Source organism: Aulonocara stuartgranti (genome assembly GCF_965226115.1).
Source record: "Aulonocara stuartgranti genome assembly, chromosome: 13".
Lineage (NCBI taxonomy): Eukaryota > Metazoa > Chordata > Actinopteri > Cichliformes > Cichlidae > Aulonocara > Aulonocara stuartgranti.
Genome location: NC_138949.1, coordinates 25,088,603 through 25,113,188, shown reverse-complemented (window position 1 = coordinate 25,113,188; position 24,586 = coordinate 25,088,603). Strand labels below are relative to the sequence as shown.

Below are 24,586 nucleotides of genomic sequence, written 5' to 3'. Positions count from 1 at the left end.
AGGTGAAATGTCTTCAACAAACTTAAAGTCACAGTCCAGTCACTTTTCTTTCCAAGCTTCTCAGATTACTATGACCCAGATGACTGAGAACCTACACAGACATAAAACATAAAGAACCATGCAAACAGAAAAAACAGAAAGCTATAATTCAAAGTGGTTAAAATTTTCAGGAGACAATGTGTGCTGAACTCTTGACGGCTACAAGACTCCTTTGCATGAAGGGTGCTCAATAAAATGTTCGAATGCATTCATTGTTAATGACAATTTTGTTTCCTGTCATCATTCCCCCTTTAAGTCCTTGCTCTCTTTCCTTTGCTCTTTCTGTCCCCTTCTTCCTCCTCCCTGTGCTCGCATTTCTCCCCTCTCTTCTTTTCCTTCCCTCTCCATCTTGACACAGTGCACTGAGCCTAATCGTGGATAATTGGGTGGGAGGGGCAGTGGGCTGGCCCTGCCTTTGTGTGCAAAGGGCAAGTGGTCAAGTTAATGGGGCCCTTGTGTCGAGCTGGGAGCACTCTGTCGCGCTCTTTTTCTCTGTTCGATCACTCACTTGGCCGGTCAATCTCAGTCTCTCAGTCAACTTCCCTTTTCTTTCAAGGCCGAAGCTTTTCCCTGCTGTTTCGATCTAGTTTCACCTCATTTCCAGCTGTTTCAATCTGCCTTTGCTCCCTGCCATTCAGCGTATCTTGTCCCATTTCTCGTTTTCCTCCTCCTCCTCTGCCTTTTTGTCTTTTTCCAGCCTTTGCCTTTCCCTCTCTGCTGCTGTCTGTAGTGTCTTTCTATCTCTCCTCTCCGCCTCTCCAGCAGAATGTTGGGGAGGAGAGAACAGACCTCTTTAAAATATCAAAAGACAGATCAGGAGGCCTCGTTGGTTGCCCCCCTTTCTACAAACTCTCCCCCCCTTCTTCTGACAGATAAACAGAAGAGTGAGCCTGCAGGATTAGCTGCTGTGTACTCCCTTCCCTCCCTCCTTTATCCCTCTCTCTTTTCTTCCTGTGGAGGGGAAGACTGTTGACTGGGCTTGATATGTGTGCATGTGTGTGAGCGCATATGTGTGTGTTACCTTGTCTGCAGCCAGCTTAGCCTGCAGGAGGCCATTGTGTTTCAAACACAGTCCACAGATGATCTGGGCCTGGAGAAAACTAAGTACATTTGTGAACATTTAAGTCTAAATTTCAATAGTGAGACACAAATTTTCTATAGTGACCATTTATTCAGGAAAAATAACAAATATATCCCATCTAATAAAATCTATCTAAGAAGGATAAACTGTGTTTTTGTAATTGTTTTCTTGGTTTTTGTTGCATTGACATTTTAAAAGTACGTTTGTTTTGTATATGGATAAAGCAGTATATGGAAGCATTTAATACATGATATACTGGTACAGCATATTTTTTTAAATTGACAAATTAAAGAGAAAGTCAGCATTTTGAAGCAAATGTGTTTATCTTTATTTGTCCACAAAAAAAGAAAAGAAAAAAAAACACCCACTCATAAATTTACACTGAAGAAGGAAAATACTGAATGGAGAAACTCACTACATAAGGCCATGTCCACATACATAAAAGTCATTACATTTTTATTGATATATCTGACATTTTATCTGAATATTATGCAATCAAAAAACTCAATTATAAAAACTCTTACAGCTATTCTTCCACACCACTAACAGGAGGCTCTGTACAAAGATCAATGGAAAAAACAAAAACCAACCTTACACTCTCACAAAGTACTGTGGACATGGCCTGCAAATTAACATTTTTTAAGGATTTCCCCATATTTCTGATATTAGGCAGCAAAATCAGAATAATGCCACCTGTCAGCAGTTTCTTGAATGTCTGTTGTCACAGTGAGAAGTGTTAAGTCTAAGCATTAGTATCATAAATACAGAACTGACGGTGTGTTCATGTTTGAAGGCGTCACAGGAGAAGATTTTGCCAGTAACACAGGCAATAATTTGGAAAGAAGCAGCACAGTAGCACAGAGGCCACAGTAAACAGTGATGCCTAATACCGAACTGGTAGCACTGGTGATGTCACACTAGACAGTGATGAAAACACTATATTCAGAATCAGCTGTGAGGACATTTATGTTATCCTACATATATGTGACATACACAGTAAACTGCAGTACAGAAGAAAGATAACATTACTAAATAACCTTTCAAATCTTTGCACTGGAAACAGTTTTGAATAATTGAAACCCCCCAAAACCACTAATAAACTGGCATTCTCTACCAGCGAATTCTTTTTAAATATGAACAATGTAAACACTGGCGACCAGGAGATTCTGCATAGCTTCTTGGCTGCTGTATAAGGTAATGAATCACAGTGAATTATGGAAACCCCCCTGCAGTGTTAGGTACAGCTTTAGATTTGAGTGACCCACTGGCACTTGCTGTTTTTTTGTAACGATAGCAGAAACAGGAAACAGGTGAATGCATGAGAAAAGACCTGAGTAGAGCAGCTGGGAAAAAATGCAGTAAGCAGCAGAAGTAAAAGCAATTATCATATTATTATCGTATTGATTTTGAGGGATGATTCCACAAAAAAATTTTTTTAATTTAAAATCCTCATCATCATCATCATTAAAATCACTGAGCTGTGTGTTGCTGTTCTCGTATTCTAGTCACATGAATACTAAAAAAGATATTTTTAGGTATTCTGTATTTGTGGCACAGGGAAGGAAAGAAAAGAAACAAACCCTTTTCTGATTCATGAAATGGTAAAATATTTTTGTTCCACACAAGAAAAACTTAATTAACAAATAGGCCTACTGTTTAATAAAAGCAATGCGCTCAATAAATCATAGGCGTTTACATACAGCCATGTCACACTGAGAGATCTAAGCTGCTCCTGGCTGGCAGGACTTTAGATCAAGGTGCTGCAGTCACAGAGCATGGTGAACATGCCAGTTAGTAATAGCAGCAGATTGTCTTTACTTAGTGGAAATTGAGGGATAATTAATAAATCTACTTCACAAAAAAATACTAATATAATTTATTGATTCCACAGTTTCAGGGTCACTTATCAATAAATGCAAATGGTGATGTCATTATTTGTGTATGTATTTCTTCTCTCTTTAGATACACACACATGTCCTGAAGGTTCAAACCAGTAGCTGTTATGTTTCATATCTTTGCACTGTCGGTAACTGTTTTGAGTGCAGCCTGCTGAAAATATGCAGCTGAGGATGACAAGTAAGTCTGATTAATAATTTCATCAACAGCATTTTGATTTTTTTTAAAACAAAATACCAGTCAAGCAGAAGTTTCAGGTACTCAGAACAAATGTCTGTTGTACAGTTAAAACACAGAATATATCATCAACAGAGCTTTGAAAATGCAATTTTGTTGTATCAAATCCAATCTGTAGCTCGTTAGTCTGAACGTGCATAATATGCAAATGCAATGTAGAAAATAAATTCTTAATATTGACCTCTGACTGGGATGAATGAGTTGCATTTAAAGACATTAAAACAGGAAAGAGAGGAAGCTGTGAGCAGCCTGTAACAGTTAATGAAGTAGAGCAGGCCTCCATGCTGAGGCCAGAAACACAGCGGCATGGATTAATGCTGACTAAGTTTAATCGGGGCAACTGACTGAACAACTGCCACCTGTATCAGGAACGATGGAGAAAATGTCAGTGCAACTGACTGATTGAATAGCTGGTTAACTGACTAAGCAACTAACTGGCTAGTGAAGGTCACTAAAGGTCTGACACAGTACTCAAAGGTTACCTGGTTGGCCAGATGACAGTTTAGCAATGTGATCCCCTTTCTTGGATGAAAGATTAAGAAAAGGGATGAGTAACAGGCTGACTAGAGCTTAGATGTTTGGTCAATTACAAGAATGGCAGGCCACCTGGTTAAAGGGATGGCTGGTGAGAGACTACTTTTAGATGGACAGTAGCTTTTTGATGCTAAATTAAAATATCTAGCAAGTAATACAAAGGAACTGTATACAGTTAAAGGCTCACTTGTTCTGTATTACTGAGTGAGGCTGACAGGTTGGGGTCCTTTGGTCAATGTGATTAGGTGAGGATAGTGGATATTCTCATCGTATACTTCTTTTCCCTCCCTCAGCATCTGAAAAACACAAAACATAGAAAACAATAAATAAACAGGCCAAAAACCTTACAGAAATTCTTATTAGATATTCATTCAGGATTCTGTTTCATTTCTGACACCAGTGTGTTAAAGAAAAGAAAAGAAAAGAAAAGACTGACTATATTAATTAAATGTATACATAAATTCAAATACTGAACATTTTATATGAGACACATACACGGAAAGTTAACAGGAAATAAAAACACCTTAAAAGCACCTATATCCATTACATTCGGCAGTTTATTAGATATAACTTGCTACAAATAATAATAACAATAATAATAATAACAACATCTCAAAGGCGCTGTACTAGATTGAGATCAGATGAACTCATTGACATATTGAAAAACAGTTTGAATTGATATGATCTTTGTGATGTGCAAGCAGCCATCAGAAGATGTGCACACTGCGGTCATAAAAAGATACATGGTCTGTGGCATTTAAATGATGCTCAGTTGGGGCCCAAGGTGTCTAAAGAAAATTACAAAATCACCAGCCTGAACTGTTTCTACAAACCATGCTTTCATATTGTTTAGGCCAAATTGTCCCATCGTCCGAACCAGGCAATGTTTTTCCAAACTTCTAATCTTTAATTTTGCTGTATTCGTAAATGTTAGCCTTGGTTCCCTGTTCATAGCTGACAGGAGGAGCACCTGGAATGGTCTTCTGCTGCTGTAGCCCATCTGCCTCAAGCTGTGTGTTCAGAGATGCTCTTCTGCGTACCTTGGTTGTAACGAGTGGTTATTTGAGTTGCTGTGATTTTTCTATAAGCTTGAAGCAGGCTGCCCTTTCTCCTTTGACACTTCACATCAAGAAGATATTTTTGCTCAGAGAAACGCCAACAGGATATTTTTTCTTTTGTGGGTGATTCTCTGTAAACCCTACAGAATGTTGTGTGGAAAATCCCCATACTCAGACCAGCCCATGTGGTAAAAACAGCCATGTCATATTCAAAGTAATTGAAATTACATGTTTTCTTCGATCTGATGCTAATATTCAGGAGTTGGTCATTTGTGCATAAAGGATAATCTATCTATTAACTGACAAACTGTTCCTACTCCAATATGAATACCCCCTACACATATATACACTGTTTCACACAGACAGCCTTGTGGGGTTCCCCCCTGGTGCCCACTCAGTGCCCTTTTAAGCACACTTGGCAGTTTGTGCATGCACCAGCTAATCAGCTCACTTAGTGTCTGGCCAAATGATCAGAGGCTTATGAAAGTGAGTTTAGTGGGTCTGCTCATGTGAGAGTGTTTGACTGTCTATGTGTGTGCCTGTCTGTGTGTACAGGGTGAGAACAGGATAGTCGAGAACTGTGTGAAAAGGACTCTTCATAACAAGCAAAAACTGAGACTGACCTCAGATTCGTTCCCGTCAGTTGCAAGCAAGTGCTCTGAAAGTAACCCAAGCCTACTTACATCGCAAACTCAAATACTGATTATGTGCTGTTCTTACAACAAATTAAGCTATTTTGCAGCACTCGTGAAAATCATGATCCTGTGGTTTGGGTGGGGGTGGGGGGGGGGGGTTTAATTTACAATTCACATTTGAAACCTAAAAAAATATAATTAATTTGACCCAATGTCATAAAGCCATGAGGTTGTTTTATTCATGACATTTTGCCTTGTTATGTGATAGTGATAGAAAGAGTCAGGAGGAAGGCGTAGCAAGGATGATATTCAACAATGGGCCCACAGCAGAATCGAACCAACATTGCAGGGGTTTTCTCCATATCACAATTGTAAAGCCATATTTTTAAAAAAAACAATGTCTAAAAGAGATTTTTTTGACTTCTGCTCTGAAGAAGGGTGCTGTGAAATCTGAGTCCCTACAGGCCATCTGATTTAGTTATCTGATTTTAGACTGACACAATAACCTACCAGCTTTCAGCTGCTATATGCTGCAACTTCACCAACAATACAGTATGTTTAAGGTTAAAATATGTTCAACCACACATTCCTTGTACCTTTTTGACTTAGTGTTTTTTAAACAGTTTTTTTTTCTCTTATATCTCATCACAGAAAAAGTGTTTAGTGCTTATTCATTGGTCTTTGTTAGACGTCCACGTCAGCTGTACAGAGGAATATAATTTGACAAAGATGCTCTTGTATATATCCTGCAGGAGACGTTGGTGTCACTTTAATGGCTTGCTTGGCACACCTCTCTCATCACACGTCATTCCCGCACCTTGACTTATAAAATATGCAATGCTAACTCGACACCATCTCTTCTCGTGCTTCTTTTTCCTTTTTGTTGAAGATGAACAATCAGCTCCAGCCTGCCCCCCACTCTCTCCTTTGGTCCCTCCCTTCTCTCCCTCCCCTTATATGTGTTATCTTCCTGTAGCCATCCCTCCAGGCACCGGCCCGTAGTTCAACCTGTGACCCTTGAAGAGAGAGAGAGTCAGTGAGAAAGAGGGTGGCAGGGAGACCGAAAGCAGACGACCCAGGGGGTGGTTGGGCGTGGATGGGCAGCTGCCTGCCCCCTCTACTAAGCCTGCTATGGGGACTACAACCAGCATTCACATTCAAATTCTACCAGGCAGAAGGAAAAGGGAAGCGATAGATTGCGGGATGGAGGGATAGAGAGGGAAGGATGGAGGGATCGAGAAGAAGGGGGGGGGGGGGGGGGGGGCTTAACACGGTGAGGGCTGAGAGCTCGCAGAGGTGAAAAGTTTAACAAGCAAAGCTGTTCCTCCTGATCGCAGGCCGCCTAATCAGCTTCATGGGTGGCTGGCTAAATCGGCTCTCAACTCGACCCCCCACCCCACCTTCCCTGAAATCTTTTTTTCTTTATTATTTTCTTTCCAAGGTGCAAGTCATTTATTTTATTGCCACTTTCGGCCCAGCTTCTGCCTCCCTCTTCTTTTTTTCCCCTTTATTCTTGCCCTGCTTGTGCAGACCAAAAAAACAGTGAACAAGGTGGAACAAGAGGAAGGAGGGGGCTCTGAGACAAGGGAAGCTGGGATGAACCGGATGTCTGGGGTCTCTCTCAGCAGGATTAGGAAACAGAGAATGAGGGATTGGGTGGATGGAGAGATGAGTTGAAGAAGGGATAGAAGGACAGGCTTGAATAAATAGAGAAGTGGGTCGTGATGTAGGAAATGGGAAGATAGAGGGGAACAGAGGGAGGGAGACCGGAGAAGGGTGAAGGAAGATATGTCGGAGAATTGGGGGGGGGGGGGGGGGGGGTTAAGTCAGGCAGCTGAGGGGGGAGAGAGGAGGAAGAGAAAAACAGAGGCCCCGAAAAAGGAGGCAGGGAAGAGAGTGCAAGTCCACGGACACAGTGGGGATACTATTTATGCATGTGAGGGAGACGGGGGATGTACACATATGCACACACTCTCTCTCTTTCTGTGTGTGTATGTGTGTGTGTACGAGTGAAATTAAAATTCATGACTCTCTCTTCACAACCATTTGAGTAACAAGATTAAGATGGCGGGTTAGAAAATAGTGCTGGCATTATCAGTCTGCTTGCAGTCCCTCCAGCTGCTTGCCTCTCTATTCCACAACAGTGGGGATAAGAGGATAACGCAGCTAGCCCTGTCTGCCTGTCCTAGCACACGCCTTACACTTTAACACACACACACGCACACAAACACACACAGATCTTAAGAAACACTACCAATGCACAACGGGCCTGCCTGCCTGCTTGCCTGCCTGCTGTCAGCAGTCCCTTGAGTGTGTTTGTGTCAGAGGGTGAAAGTGTGTGCATGTTTGGAAAACTGCAGAGTAGCGAGCTGGGGGTCTGGAGAAGGTTTGTAAAGAATTGCTAAAAAACCCTCCCTTCTCTTTCTCTTCACACAAACACATGCAAAGCAAACATTACAACTGGCAGTATATTCCAAACAAAATCTGACAAGTGCCGAACCTGGCACAAAGAGGAAGGACAGAATATTCATAGCTACTGGGAGTACACGCTTAACAGCATCTGTGCCAGATGGAGAAGCTTATGACTCAACTCAAAGCACCAAAATGATAGAAATATAATTAGGAATTATACTTACATTATGTTACTGTCTTAAAACTGTTTGGTTTCAGTAAGTTTGGACTTTGACTTTAGTGTGCTGCCAACTTGTCATTTACTTAAATCTCTGTCCAAATTTTGACTAACACCTAATATTAATACACATTTTTTCCCATCAGATTTATAAAGGCAATGAAGCAAGAACGAACAAAATGGAATGATATGCAAGAAATGGTCAAGTGCGTCAGTGAGGTGGGCTATAGCAGTGCCCCGAAAGGATGGTTGTTCATTTTTAGGTGAAAAGCAAGGTTTTAGACTTCAGGCAATTACTACTTGAAGTCTAGACATCAACAAATGCTGCATTTCCTTCCCTGAGATGCTGTGCTAGGCCTTTACTGCATCTACCTTCAGTTGTTTACGTGTCTTTCATGCCTTCAGTTTTGTCTTTAGTAACTGAAGAGCATACTCTATTGGGTTGATATACTTTCGAATTCACCCTGCTACTTCTATCAATAGTCACATCATCACTAAAACTGCTAATCTGATTCCATTGCCATCCATACTGCCCATGCCATTACATTGCCTCCAGCATGGTTGAGAGATCATGTTTGTATGGTTTCAATAATGAATTGTTTCCTTCTCCATACTTTTCTCTTTTCATGGTTCTGGTACAATTTAATCTTGGTTTCATCTGTTTAAGGACTCTTTTCAGAAAGGAAGGATGTTAGATGTATTCTAAACCTTCTTGTTCTTGAGTGTAACCAGCAGTTTGCACTTTGCTGTAAACTCCCAGTAAAGGCGTTGTGAAGGCATCTCTTAAATGTAGACCCTGATAAATATATTCCTACGTCCTCAAGACTGTTATTATCTTGGTTAGATGTTTTCAAGTTGTTTTTATAAACCAAGGAAATAATTCTTCATGAATGTTTATTCATTTATTTATTTTGAGCTTAATGATGCGCTCTCCCACTTGCACTGTCATCTCTTCAGTCTCATATTTAAAATATAGTGGAAAGTTACTTTAAAAATGTCAATGCTTTCAATCAATATGCTTAATTAGATATTATGTCTGCTTCATGTGAATAGGCCTCACCTGGCCATAAAACTGTCTGTCAGTCAATTGCCCAATTACTTTTGAGACTCTGAAGGAACTCTTTATAAGAATGGTTGAAAATGTTAAACAGGTAATACAAAATGCTAGTAAAGCCCGTGAAACTAAAGCTGAAAGTTTTTGGGGTTTTTTTTGTAAAAGCTGTGGTGGCACACTGAAGCAAAAAAGTGTGTCCTTGTCCAACAAATGGCCTAACTGCACCAGCTTGTGTGTTGGAAATGGCGAGGTGAAAATTGCATTCATTTTGTACTTCAAAATGAACAAGTAAGTGAAGGTTTTTTTTTTCTGTTTTTATTATAGTTCCATTTTTATTATTTTCAATATTAGAATCATATTACATTTTTCTGCAAAACAGTTAAATAGAGCTACAAATTACTTGGTGGGGGAGACACTGGTATTGTAGCACCAGGCTTTTATCGTTAACTGATAAAAGTGGGACAATGTCTCTTGGCCAAAAAATAAATATAAGGAGTAATGCAACAAATTACTTTCTACAAGAAGTAAATAAGTAATGTAATGCATTACTTTTGTAAAAGGTTATATGTAATATGTTACTTTCATGAAGCAGACTTCAGCACCAACTGTATATAGCCACATGCTTATTCTGGACAAAAAAAAAGGTTTACAATACACTATGCAGTGAAAGAGTGTCCTTTAACGTCCCTCTGGTGGATATGTCTTTGAAAGAAACTGAAAGAAATTCTATACTGTGGTTCACTGTTAGCTGTGATATGCATTTTTCTTCTCTTCTAAACCAATCACTGAAAACAAATATAGCAGGAGTAATCTGTAGTGCAAATTAGTAGCAGCTGTTCATTTGTGTGTGTGTGTGTGTGTGTGTGTGTGTGTGTGTGTGTGTGTGTGTGTGTGTGTGTGCAGAGGTAGTTTGTGTTTTGCAGTGATATCATCATCATCGTGTGGAGCGTGTGTTTGTGTGTAATGTCTAGCCAATATGCTGTCTGAGTGATGTCTGGTTTGTGTGGGATAGTGATATAGCTTGTTTCTTAGTGTGTGTGTGTGTGTGTGTGTGTGTGTGTGTGTGTGTGTGTGTCTAGAATGGTCAGTCAATCCACACAGGGGTTGTTCTGAGTGTTCATCAGAAGATAAGCAGGGGAGACTTAATCACCTTCAGATGTGAGGGGGGCACTTCAAGTTGCCCTGATATCCAAACACAGCACCTGACCCTGCTGTGTGCGTGTGTGACAGTGTACTAATGTATGCATATCACGTAGCAATAAGTGTGTATTTCAAGAGTGACCTGAATGTTCACACAGTCCTCTTGGATTCCAAAGAAAAGAGGAAAAAGCACATTTAAAAATGTTACTATTAACAGTGTGCACACACTGGTGTCTCAGAGACATACAAGAGCGAAAACAGGATGTCAACCACCTTACGACTAGAAGGGGGGAAAAGGTGGTTGCGTTTTCTTATTTGCTGTCGGACACAATTGCAAGTAGTTGCTGCGATCAGCTGGTGGCACAGAGGGTCAATGTGTGCAGAGGTGTGCAGACAACGTGTCTTCAAATAACTGCGGCCCGACTCAGACTGACTGCAATCGCTCACAGACAGATTGGTTAATGTTCGCAAATAATTGTGGTCTACTTTATAAATGCACACAGATTGTCAACACCTTGTAATCAATCTGAGTTAGTCTGCACCGATTACAAATTGTCTGCAAGATCTCTCTGAAAGAGAGGACTCGACTTAGCTGGTTATATTTCTATATTAAAGTAGGGTTGCTGAGCACCTACATCATTGTGCAGTTAAATCACCTTTAATAAGCAACTAAATTACTATTTGTAGAGGCAGTTTCAAATCTATGAGAAGTGGAACAAGTCAAAAATGCAGCGAGCCATTTAAAATAGTGAACTGAATACCTGGCTAGTAGAGCCACGTGAAAACACAACAACTATATAAATGGCTCATGAGTGCTCCCCCATATTTGCAGTTTTTAAGCAATTTATTACAGTTAATCACCATATTATCACAAACTGATGGCATGTAATTACCAACTCGAGTCCATTCGGTTGCAAACTAATTGCCTTCATGATGCATTAAAGTTGCTATAATTTTATCTCTTTAAATTCTGCATTCGGTGTAAGACAACACCCACTGAAATCCCACCAAAGCTATTCATTTCTTCCTATATATCCCTTTTAATGCATCCCTCTCTCCCTGCTTGTTTCTTTCCCACTCGTCACTTTTTTCACTATAATTTTGGTAATTTTCTTTATAGCTTTAGCTATTCCCACTCCACCTGAGAGTAGAACCACCAGAACTATACAAAATCATATTATACATTAATATCTATAACAAAAAACATGCTTGCTAGTTCCAATTAGTTGTGTACAGTTTCAAGTTTTAAAGGCCACCAGCCGGTAACAGACACCAAAATTTTAATTGGCTGGAGTGATGTGATCAAAGGTACAGTGGTGAACTTTACTTTCTCAGATGTGGATTGTGACATTATGCCATGTAATTGTAAAATGTTGAGTCAGTCCCTTCTCTAAATGAGTGCTTATCCTAAATGCGGTTTAAAAGGCTCCAGAGTCACTTAGATATCCAAATTAAAGTTAGTCAAGGACCAACAGCAAAGATCGAGACAGAGAAAAGGAGTGAAATATTCCTTGCTGAGGTTCAGGCCACTTTAACAGGCACTTTAATGGCCAGTCTGTCCAATTCTCCCACCAGCGTAGGTGAATGTGTGCGCACCAATTTAGCCCACTTCTCGCTGTCCTGTTCTTCTGTAGCTGTGTGTGTAATGGAGTTAACAGCTGGACACCACTTCTTTTAACACAGCCTACTCATGTGCTTTCTGTCGGCCCTTTTCTCTTTTTCACTCTCCTTTTCTCTCCTTCCCTTTCTCATTGTCACTGTGCCAAGTTAAAGCAGCTTGTTTTTGCTCTGGTGTGTCTCTAAACATCAAACAACAGGCTAATCTGCTGGTCTTTATTAAAGCTGAGAGCACATTACACAACCCGGATTGGTGCTGCTTTCTTTTTCGACTAGCAAAAGATTCTGCACAATTTTGAGAGAGAAATGAAACAGTTTAACTCTGTTTTCTTTCAAGTTCATTTCAGTTCAATGAATTAACCAATATATTTTTGCTCAGAATGAGAACTGCAGATTTTCTTTAGAGAACTTCACAGATGTAATGATGATAGTAAGGCAAAGTCTTAAAAAACTGAAACAACACTTTTATTTTCTTCTTGAATCAAACATAGTGTAGTCAAGTATCTACACAGAGAACATTTCAGTCCATCAGCTCACCTGTTTCTCAACCAGATATGCTTTCATTTTAATCAATTGAGTTGTCGCAAATACATAATATCAACTTTCAATGCAAGCTAGAACTACATAAAATCTATACTTTTATGCAATTCTGTACCTGTTAGGCTGCACATAACAAACAGACAGCCTTCAGGTCTGAAATGCTAAGGCAATGTAAAACCCTTGTTCCTTCTAATGACCACTAATGATCAGTGATCAGGTATGAATTTCTGAGAAAATGACCCTACTTCTAGCCTAACTTATTAGCTCTGTGCACATTTAGTTTTTTGGTCTCAATCACCACTTTCAAGTCTTGATCATCATGCTCATTTTGTAAAGTATGGTTTCATTAATAGCTCGGTCACCGCAGAGTAGGAAAAAAAGGACGGTAACCTCATTGTGACTAGGAAAAATCAGTGGTTCCTGGTAGGGCTGGGCCATATCATACCGTTCACGGTAATACCAGTATAATGTTGGGCAACGATAAGAAAATGAAATATCATGATAGAATATGGGTAAAACGCGCATGCGCAGTGCCTTTGTTTTCATACGCACATGGCGGAAAAAGCATGGCAGTGACGAAGAATGAGAAGAGCGAAAGTGGATCGTTAAATGAAACGGATGAACCAGAATTGGTTTGTAAAAATGCTGTGGAATTGGTTTAGCTTTCATCCGTCAGATACACAACAAAGCACTATTTTTGGTAGAGCATGCTAGCGGGCCGTTGTTATTACCGTGTTGTTTGGAAAATACGGCACACTTAAAATCAATCCTTTGATTTTTCTGAAAATCGACAGGGCCCCTTATAATCCCGTGTGTCTTATGTATGAATTCTGGTTTTGTTTACTGACTTCGAAACGATTTTATGTCGTACACGGCGCTCGAAAATCTGTCAAATGTTTTAGTACGACTTTGCTAAGCTACGAACCCGCATCACTTGATGGATTGTCGGAGCATTACGGCTATCGTAGGCAGAAGCCTCACTGAGTGATACATACTGTGCTTCAACATAATATTACTGTATTGTGTGTGTATAACCTCTTTTTAAGTTTTATGGATATTATACATGGTTATGCTGAGGATATGTCGGCCAATTTCCACTGGAAATGCCTTTTGGTTTAACTGTCAGCAAAGAATTTGTATTTGCACTGTTAATTTTTTATATAACTTTAATGCACATAAAAAACAGCTCCTTGTTTAAGTGAAAATACATCGATGGATTTTTTTGTTTTGCACCAATAAAGTTGTGGATTTGTAAAGTATTTTGTCTAGTGTCAATTATATCGTCAGATATATCATTATCACAACTTTTCAAATGTATATCGTGATAAATATTTTTGGTCATATCGCCCTGCTCTACTTCCTGGTCATTGTGTGTGGGAGACAGTGTTGGAGTGAAGCTTAACTTTTATTGCCAGTTGTTGCAGTGATCAACTAGTCACCTCAGACAGATTGGTAAAGGTTAGCAAATAACTGCTGTCTAATTGATGAACACAGATGAATTGCTAACACCTGAATATCTGTTTTCACGGAATACAAGTAGTTATTCTGAATTTCAGTTTATTGTGATTTCTTCCATATGTAGACGGCAACAGATTTGTAATTTTCTCCAATTTGTCACAGCTAATCACTGTATTATAACAACCAATTTGACCTCATTTGAAGCGATAGCAGACTGTCTCCATTTTATTGCCATTTCATTAGTCTTCTTGTGTTCTCTATTAGTTCGTTAAGTAGACTAGTTTGGGAAAACAAAAAAGATACCAACAACCAAAATGCTCAAACAAAAGCTATAGTGCAAAAGAATAGTGCTATGAATACCACCATTGCAGACAATGCTGCTTCTGTGCTTGAAAATGCATCTCATACTATATCTTCAAATGCATTTTGATGCATTTTTATAAACTATTTATAAACACACTGTTCTTCTGCCATATGTATGGACCACTATCTTTAGCAAAACAGTGATTAATTCTACTTCATGTTGAATAAATGTTGTTTTTCCTTTCTTGGACATGTTTCTTACCTTCAAGTGGACATCCCAGACCTGAGCATCATACTGCTGGTGTTGAGAGATGCAAAATCCAGCTTGCTGGGCCAGTTGACAGAAGAGTCTTAGAGTTTCCCCTCGCTGAGGAGCGAACACCAATGCCATGCCCTGAATAGAAGACAAGTTTTTCTAAAGTTGGACAGTGAATAAATTAAGAGTATATTTCTGGGGTACTTCACACGTACTATCACACCATTAGTTGTTGTTTAGCTTTCACAAAGGGAAAACAGAGGTAATTGCTAGTGTGTCTTTTTCATGGTACATTTTAGATGATAAACTAAACAAAAATGAAAGGCAAAGCTCTTCTAATCCAATAAACCCAGAAAATGTGAGCAGAAATGCAAAGGTGTGAATTTGTCTACTTGAGTATGTGATTGTGTGTTGGTGCGTCTATGTGTGAAAAAGCCAGAGAAGGAAAAGCGTGTGTGTGTGTCTGTGCGTGCGCATGCACAACAGACATCCTGCATATACTAAGAGGATTACCAACAGGTTCAAAGTTTCTTTGAAATCCTTCAGCTTTCAGTTTTATTTCATGTTGATCATGTTATTATTGTTTTAATTAAACAGCGCAAAGAGGGATGCTCACACAATCACACACATACAGCAAATACACCTAATGCACAATGTACAACGACACAACACAAGCTAAAGAACACAAAGGCAGCAAAAACAGCAGGATCAGTGAGTCCGACAGATGATTTTTCATCTTTATATCCAGTAGCATTTCTCCTGTCTCACAAAAAAAACAGAGCAAACGCAAACAAACAGACAAAATTCCTCCCAACACTAATCAGCTGATTAAGAGGATCCAGCCCACCGGATGGACCACCTTTGTCAGAAACAACAAATTAGTGCCATTAGATGGGAGAATTAATTGTTTTGTTAATTGTTTAATCAGCTTAGCAAATTATTAAATATTTGGCAAAGCTTGTTGTGGCAGCGTCAGTCTGATGGCCGACACTCAAATCATATTAGCCCCCGAATTATCTCCATTGGATTAAAGAGAGAGACACATGAAGAGAGACTTAACACACAGATGTACAACAATGGCCAGATGTCACGTCTCTCATTTGACAGCATTCGGCTTTTGACCACAGCAACTTCAGGCTGCAAGTGTAATTGCTTATGCCACCGTCTAAAATGTCAGCTGAAGAAACGCGTGTCATTGCTGGAAACCAGTTGAATATAATGCTGACATTATAATCTCTCACTCTTTCTGAGGACCTCAGCTGTTTGCAAAAGAGGTACTAAAAAATCTTAATTTTGAAGGTTGACTAACCAAGAACTGCAAAAGACACAGGTTAGTATTTACCCCTGGTCATAGCAATGAAGATGCTTTTTGAGGTATTTGCTATGAAGATTTCAGCACCAGTCCGGTAAAATGGGAGTGATCCTAATCTTATTCAAGACACTGAGATTAGCCATAAATCAGTCAAGTCTATTTTTTGTGCAAAAAGCAGTCAGCTCATGATAATTTAATATAGTTGTGTTTAAATTTAGTCATTATTTTTAACAATGAGTTGGGATGGCCAGTTATAAATTATTCAAGATGGGACTTTTTCCCACTGCACCCACTTTTTCCTCCCTTCAGTCTCCATCTGTTCTTGGAGTCCATCTCCGCCATATCCTCATCATCCTCATCCCTCTCTCTCTCCCTCCTCATTCTTCCTTTTCTGTGTCCTCACCTGCTTCCTCTCCTCCCCATCTCCTTCCCTTTGGTGCCATTTTCACCTCTTTTTCATAAACAGATATTTCTCATAACAGTCTGGCCTCTGTACTTAAAACGCACCCCTCTTCCCTCAGATGAATAGAAATCTCAACCCTATCTCTTCCAGCCTTTTGCTTTTTTCCCCCCATTTGCTTTAGCTGTCACAGCGTGGGGTCTTATCGCGAGGCCAAAAGAGAAAAGTTGCCTCGGATTTATGATTAAGGGAAGGGAAGGGAAGAGAGAGACGGAGATCAGAGCGATCCATTCAAGTTGCTTATAATAAGCATTAAAGCATTACATGATATTAATCCTGTCAGACTGTTAATGTCTATAGGGTTTCGGGCAAAGCCTAATTATGACTGAGAAGAGTGGGAGGTGATTTAGAGAAAGGGGATAAGCAGAGATATATACAGTAGACACACAAAGGCAAACGCAAACACATGCACACGCACACTTACGCTGGGTTGCAGTAATCTCCTTATAGCATCAACCAGGCTGGCTCTGTACTGGTCCAGAAACAAACTAGGGGGGAGAGGGAGAGTGGGATTAGAATGCATTCATACGATAGCGGTTCTAGATAAAGCAGCAGACTATTTATTTGCTTTTGTTTACAAATAAATCCACCAAGAGGAAGAGGAGAAAAACAATTTGCATGAGTAAGATGCTCTTCCGTTTTGTTTCGGGGTTTCAGAAAGCATTCACCTCAGCACTGAGAGGAATGCAGAACATCAGAAAATCCAATGTGCACAGATGCTATCTCCTACAGTAAACATACGCGAGTGTATGAGCAGACATGCACACTTTTACTGAGATGCTAAAAAGCGGCGGTAAAGCACTTTGGATTGGTGGAATTAATACCCAGAGTGTGCTCTCTGAAGTTAATATGAAGATTTAACAACATAAACAACACATGAGAGAAAAAATTAAAACAAATCATGTTCACAAATCCAAATTAACTGGCCTCTGTGAGCACTCACATACAGTAACTCGCACGTGTGCATGTAAGAAACAGTGCGTTCATTTTTGTGCGTGCAGGTGAATTAGAGTATTCGTGCTCCATGTGTACAACTTTACGCACACTATATTTTACACCTGTTTTAAATAATTAAAGAACCATGAAGTTCACTTACAGTGCTAATGCACTTAAGCTATAAGTATAAGGGCTTGTTTTACTCACTTTAGTGTACGTTTTTCTGTCATCACACAAAAAATGTGATCTAAATATAAGTAGCTGATAACATGACTGGTAAACAACAGGCCTCTATTGGAGTCACAAAACTACACTTGTCTTTAGAAAGAGGACATTTGTGTGAAGCAGAAAAAGAAAAGAAGCAGACTGAAACACAGATAAGAATGTTTTCTTTTAAACGCAGAATATCACATTTTAAAAAAACCTTAATAAATCATAAAATCCAGCATATTATAATTATTATTGATTTTTTGGAAACAAATATACCAAAAAAAACCATAAAATTTTTTTTTTTTTTAAACATTGAAAAAAAAAATTTCACTATTAAATTGAGTCTCAACTCTTCATTTTACCATTTATGTATTTGGTTTTGTTTTATAGTAAAAATTAAGGCTCCACACTCCTTTTTTCATAATGGTCATTATTATTTTTATTATTAATGTTGGGGATTTATTTGTTATTTTTAATAGCCCCAAGCCTTCAACCTCAAAAAAGGGAGCTCAAAAGAAACTAGAAAGAGGTGGGATTTTTTTTGTTTCCCTGCTGTTGTCACAGTTCTGGGCCATTTTGACCCAGCGTTTTGAGTTTCTTAGGTTGTGGTTTATTTTTGCATAATGGATTGTTTTCTGATACTCTTGTGCTTTGTTGATGATTATTAGAATTCTATGTTTCTGTTTATTTTTGTTTAGGGATTAGTTCTTTGGTTGTGCCTCATGTTTAGTGTAGGTTCAGTTCTGTCTGCATCTTCGTGAAATGGTTTCTTCTTTCCTGTTTTATTGTGAAAATCCGTGTCTCATGTGAGTGTATTCAGTTTTGCCTCCCTTGTCTCGTCTCGTCAATTACTTCCAGCTGTGTTCCCCACCTGTGTGTAATCTCCCCGTGTTCTTCTGTGTGTATTTAAGTCGTGTCTTCTTATGTTATAGTCGCTGGTCTGTGTTTCATCCATGTGTTCTCCCGACATATGCCTCTGCTCACCCTCCTTCATGCTCGTGTTTAGTAGTTTAGTTTTCCCAGTTCAGGTTATCTTTAGTTCTGTTTGCTGTTTTCAACTTGTGTTTTGTCTTACAATAAACATCCTTCGCACCTCCACGAGTGCCTGCAATTGGATCCTCCTTTATTTTTCTCCACACGGCTCATTCCACTCGCTGTGACAGCTGTTCTCTATGTTTTCCCCCTCAAAACAAAATGTGGTACATGACAGGAGATAACAAATAAATTTAATTTTAATATCCAAGAACGTTTCTTTTTGAGAAGTGAAAAGTGCCAGGTTTATGTCACTATATTCATAGTATTAGTGACAAATGAACCCTTCTAACTTGTAAAAACTAATATACGTTATTATTTTGATTCAAGATAACATACATATAATTATGTATGTTATTTATGGCATTATTAGGTCAACAAAAAATGAAAGCTTGATAAATTTTATATTTTTGTTTTCAATGTAATTGTTAAAAACCTTACAGAAGAAAAAACTTGAATTAGTTTTGCATTGAGTATCGGGGTCTCCAAAAATCCTGACACACAAAATTACAAAAGATGTATTTGTGGTTGAAATGCACTGAAAAATTAATAAAGAAGTGTATGAGGCTGCCTTTTCTGAAAAGCACTAATCAAAAAGTGCTGAAGAAGACTGGAGGAGTTTTATCACTGCATTTACCGCCCTCCAACAAGAATCGCAAAGATGGTTGGAGAACATTACTGAAGAAAAAGCTGTTTTAAAGGGCATTACATTGATTTAGATTGATTTTGTGGAGACTCACCTGACCTTGAAGTCTTCTACCTTAAAATTTAAAGACTGACATAATGGAAACCTGCTTTTTCAACTCCAAAAAGTGAGTAGGTACCCATGATTTAACCGTGGAAACAGATTTATTTTGCCACAACTAAAGTAACACACAACGAGCACACAGGCTTAAATCAGCTCCAGTCATTCAAAGGAAAGTAGCACCTGTCTATCTACTCACAAAGACAAATTTCAATCCATTACGCAATGGAGTAGTGCACTATGAGTGTGTGTGTCTATTATCACAGATGAGAGTGGAGTAATTTGACTAAAATGCAACAATACAGTGCAGATTTGACATAATCCTGCACATCCGTCCAACTGTCCAGTGGAGTGGCAATCTGGATTCAACCTTCCAATCACAGTCTCTGACCTTTCCTCATTCAAAATCCTCTGATCCCCACGAGGAATGAGAGGTGCATGTAACAGGATCTGCTCCCTCCATGTTTGCCGGTACATAAGCAGATATGCTCTTGCTGTTTTTTTACCTTTTTGTTTTTTTTTTTATGGGGGGGGGGGTAAAAACTCTGCACAAACCAGCATTAAAACAAACATGTGAGCACATATATGTAAAGCTGCTTACTCTTCCAAGGCTACATGGAGGTGTGAAGTTTATTTGACTTAAAAGGTGAGAGGTTTCAGTTTGGTTTATTTTGCCACAGATATCAGTTCACAGGAAAAGTGAGTGGCAAGGAAAACAAGGAAGTGAGCTTGTTGGGTGGAGGTAACGGCTGGGACAGACGTGTAAACACACATGTACAGACACACGCTAAGGCCAAGGGAAGGACATAGTGTCATTCAGAGGGCAACAGTTTTAAAAAAATGAGCAATGGTCAATGCTGATGTCTGCAATTCAAGTAGAATATTGTGGCTTGAAAGCTAAACCACAAATAAGGCTGGACAAGTTACACAAAGTAAACCTTTAATGAGCCATTTACCAAGATCTATAAAGGAATTATGGAGCCATTAGTTTAAGATTATTACCTCAGGTATGGGGGTAACAATAACCCCCTTTGAAACCGATTACACCAAGCAACAGGCAGCAACCCCCTACAACTACTCAGGACCGGTGGTTGCCAGGTGGTTGCTAACCTCTCTCTTGAAGCCTTTTGAGTTTGGGCATTGCTTTTTTTAAAGTTTGACACATAACAATTTACAGTATTTATTTTTTTAAGTTTTCTTGCTATTAAGTTTTTTTTAAAATATGATTTCACTAAATATCAGTCACCTCTACAGCAGGGTTTGCATTCCTGATTGAGGTACTGTATCTCTTTTTATATGGTGCTAGTAATGCATTAAAAATATTTTTTGGAGCAGTTTGGCTTCTGGGATGTTTAATATAGTGTTTACAATTTAAAACCACATTCCTGTTAAAAAAATCTTCCACATACTTTAATGCATTCTCTGTCTTTTCTTTTTAAAGTTTTGAGGTATTATTTTAGATTCACAAAATAAGTGCTCTTTCCCTTTAAGGTCACCTCTGATGAACTCAGACTGTCAGAGGCCTATTGTCTTGTGATGACCCCACCCACCCAGGACAGCCCAGCAAAATCAGTCAAAACAGACCAGAGGTCAAAGGGTGAACGGGTGTGTGAATCTGTTGCTACTAAATTTGTCTGCTTATACACATACGTGCACTGATGATGTCAAGGCCTCAATTGTGAGACTATAAAAACAAATGACATCATTTACTAAGTCTATGTTCCCAAGGATTACGGTGCAATGGTATATATTTTTTATATGCATTATAAGAATATAAAAGAAAGTATTATCATCCATCCATCCATTCTCTTCCACTTATCCTTATCAGGGTGGCAGGGGGGCTGGAGCCTATCCCAGCTGTCATAGGGCGAAGGGCGGGATACAACCTGGACAGGTCACCAGTCTATCGCAGAATCATCAGTTAACCTAGCCCCAATAACTGCATGTCTTTGGGAGGAAGCCGGGTTACCCGGAGAGAATCCACGCAAACACAGGAGAAAATGCAGTGATGATTTATTTGAGTTTCACTTGATTAAATTCAATTGATTCATGTCAGATTATTTAGTCCCAGGCTATCCAGGAAATTTACTCTCACTACATTGCAGTCATGTGGGAAAACAGGACTAACCTACTTAAGACGGAAACAGCAACACAACGTCACAACAGTTTCTACTGAGTCTGCTTATCCAATTCAGTTTCACAATGGGGAACCTATCCCAGCTGTCACAGGGAGAAAGGTGTAGTACACAAAGAGACAGACAACCTTTCACACTCACAATCACACCTATGGCCAATATAGAGATTTAACCTGGTGGATTTGGATCCAGGATAGTGCTAGCATACACCACCATGCCACCCGTGTACCATTCCAGTATCAGAAAACGCAAATTTTAAATTTTAAATAAATAATTCTGTAAGTAAATTGCTGCCACAAAAGTAGTGCTAAACTAGATGTTGTTTTTTTAAATTAATCATAAATATTAAAACTAATGTTCTTTCTTCATCTTATGAACATGTTGAAGCAACACTCACTTGTTTATTGATTCAACAACATTAATACTGCAAAAGACATACATATTTCTGACCTTCGGCTCAGAGGGATATTACTAAAAGGCATCACACAGAGCTTTCAACAAAGATATATTTGTGTTCTGTGCGCGTGTGCCAGTAATGTGTCTCTAAACTAATGCAATCCAGCATAACAATGAGCAGTAAAGTGAAACACAAAAACAGGTGTGTATGGATAAAGGACTGCAAATATGAATAAACAGAAGATGACAATTACATAGATACAGTGAAAACCAGAAGGATGCAGAAACTTGCACAAACTCACTGTCACACACACACAAACAGGGCTTTATCTCACTCCCTACACATGGACAGCTTTTGGAGAAAGCAGACATGCCAACATCCCAGCCAAAGATTCTCTGCCACCCTCATGCCCACTGCAGGAATCCCTCTCTCTCTCCCTGCCAGACAAACACAAACACAAATGTGAGGAGGCACACAACACTATTTCTGCTATGCTGGTTCCTACTTCACTGAAACTTCCTTTCTCGGTGTAAATGGCTGAAAGTTTCCACATAAGACTTTCATATTTGACCAAAATTGTCTCATAAATACAGCGTGAACTGAAATTAACTGCTTGCTTCCTTCTTTAACCCATCTTCTATCTCATTGTACTGTATTAACTATAAACTCAACAAAGCCTCTTTTTTTGTTAAAACATTGAGTGAGTGACAGTTTGTTTTCTGACAAGCAAGTGTTCATAGTTGACTGGGTGACTTTCTGTATAGCTAGATCATCTGCTGAAAAACCTCCCTCAAAACATTCAATAAACCTGAGAGTGACTTTCACTCTTAAGAAAGGAATACAAGTTATGATAAAATAAAAGAAAAAAAGTCTTTTACCTTTGCAGCATTCTAACACTTCATTGAGCTGCTGACCTTTTATTCACAGTTAGGCAGTCCCGTTTGCTCCTTCCAGTTGTGTTGCTTATATTACTGGCACAAGTCTTTAATTTTTTAACTTATTACTTTCTAGGCCACGCATCATGAAAAGTTAATTATCCTTAAAATTCAGGTGCCCACAGCAGAAAATCACTTCTTTTTTGCAATTTTTCCATTTAGAGGTAAATGGCCATGAGTTCACTAATAAAATTGGGGGGGTTTTGGTGCCTAAGGTGTTTATGAAGTAACCTCAATAACCTTAAAAGCTGTTCTGATTGGCTCTGGCTCTGATTTCACATCTAATAATACCAACACAGAATATAAACACCTATGATTTAAAAATTACATTTTCACTGTATACTTTCACTTTAACAGCTGAATTACTGAAAATAACTGATAGATAAAATGAGTTTTTGTATTGTTAGGTAATCCATAAATAAATAGCAGAGGAGTTCCTGTTTTTCACTATTTACTGTAGAAATTTATAGACATCTTCTCTGAATTAGCAAAAATACAATTTGTTTATTATATTTGTTTCTTAAAGTTAAACCCAAAGAGCTGTTCTGCTTGGTTTCTATATTTACTACTGCATTGTTTCTTTATTGTTTCTTTAACAGAGAAAAACTGCAATGTATTGTTGAAACTGGACTTCTTTCGCTATAAAGACACCTCTGGGATTAAAAGTCTTTACAGTGAAAAAAAAGAGGGACACAGTTTATATTATATCATGTATCTTATGTTAGTTTCACTGGTGTGCTCTGCTAGAGAGACCATATTAAAACAATGTATTATATGTATTATATGTATTGAATATGGCTGACTATGTAAGAGGAGTGTGCCACTTCTGGTTTAGATGATAAAGTTTCTGAGTTCTAAGTGGTAACAGATTCATTAAGTGAAAGCATTTAAATAACCTTTCTAAAGGCAGAATTTAGACAACACCCCCAGGATAATCAGGATTTCCAAATAAGTTTCTTCCCTTTTCCTCTCCTCTCATCTCTCCTGTCTTCTCAGCAGTGGTCCACCTGATATCAGCAGGAGTCATAATTAATGGAGTGGAAGTTGCATTGTTGACCTTTTCGCAGGTGATCATCACAATGACGTTCCCGTTAATTGACCAGCCATCACTCTTCAGCCACCACCACTGCAATTATCACACAATCGCTCACTTGCATACACTTGAGAAAAGAGGACGCTACACAAAAACATCTTGCAGCACATGCGCACACGTTTACAGACTCACAACTACAAGATAAATCTCTGCTGAGAGAAATGGTGAAAAGAACCTGTGATATCAAAACTTTACATGCAATTTACTCGGTTCTCACGTTGTATGCTTCTGTCCGTCATACACACACACGTGCGTATACACTAGTTCACTGTAAAATATCCTCTATTAGCGGACAGCTCTCTTTCTCTCTCTGGGTGTTATACCTGGCTATTACTCATAATGACTGTGACATTAAAATAATGATAACGCTGTTTGCTAATGCTGCACTTAGCGCACATGCACGTACTTGTGCAGACAGATACACACAGACTATGCACAAGATGAAGTAGGCAAAGTGATTTTGCTTCAACCAACAGAATGTCCATCTTTTCAGAGTATGTTTGTATGTGAATGTGTGTAAGTCAATGTGCAGGAGTGGTGGACGGTAAATGCCATTTATCCACCTGCAAAGGTTTTATAACGCCAGTGCCAGTGCTTGTGTACTGTTCCACAAACAGGACAGTTTTCAGAGTTGTGTTGGAAACCCTAAACGCTTTCAGGGTGACTGAAGAGGATAATAAAATGGAGCCTTAAAAAGACTTTAAGCCCTTTGTTACAGTTCTAAACTTGGACACTAGGGAGGCATGTCATTCAAAACACGCCATTATATTCAGACAGTGTCAAAATCTCAGAATAAATCTTGTGATGATCACGGGTTCACAGACATGGATGCATTCACACATATATAGAAGTAA

The 24,586-nt window shown here is 39.0% G+C and overlaps 1 protein-coding gene across 2 annotated transcripts in view; it reads right to left on the bottom strand.

Moving 5' to 3' along the window:
• Positions 1-1,445: 1,445 nt before the first annotated feature.
• Positions 1,446-24,586, bottom strand: part of camkmt (calmodulin-lysine N-methyltransferase) — a gene marked incomplete at its 5' end in the record, with an annotated part of 118,472 nt that continues 95,331 nt past the window's right edge. The window contains 3 exons of one of the 2 annotated variants that reach the window (XM_082557921.1): positions 1,446-4,083; positions 14,484-14,636; positions 16,674-16,737. In XM_082557921.1, coding sequence (XP_082414047.1) covers positions 3,985-4,083; positions 14,484-14,636; positions 16,674-16,737 — 316 coding nt within the window. In that variant the 3' untranslated portion in view covers positions 1,446-3,984. The remainder of the gene's footprint in view (positions 4,084-14,483; positions 14,637-16,673; positions 16,738-24,586) is intronic. The other variant, XM_082557922.1, reaches the window with a different exon arrangement.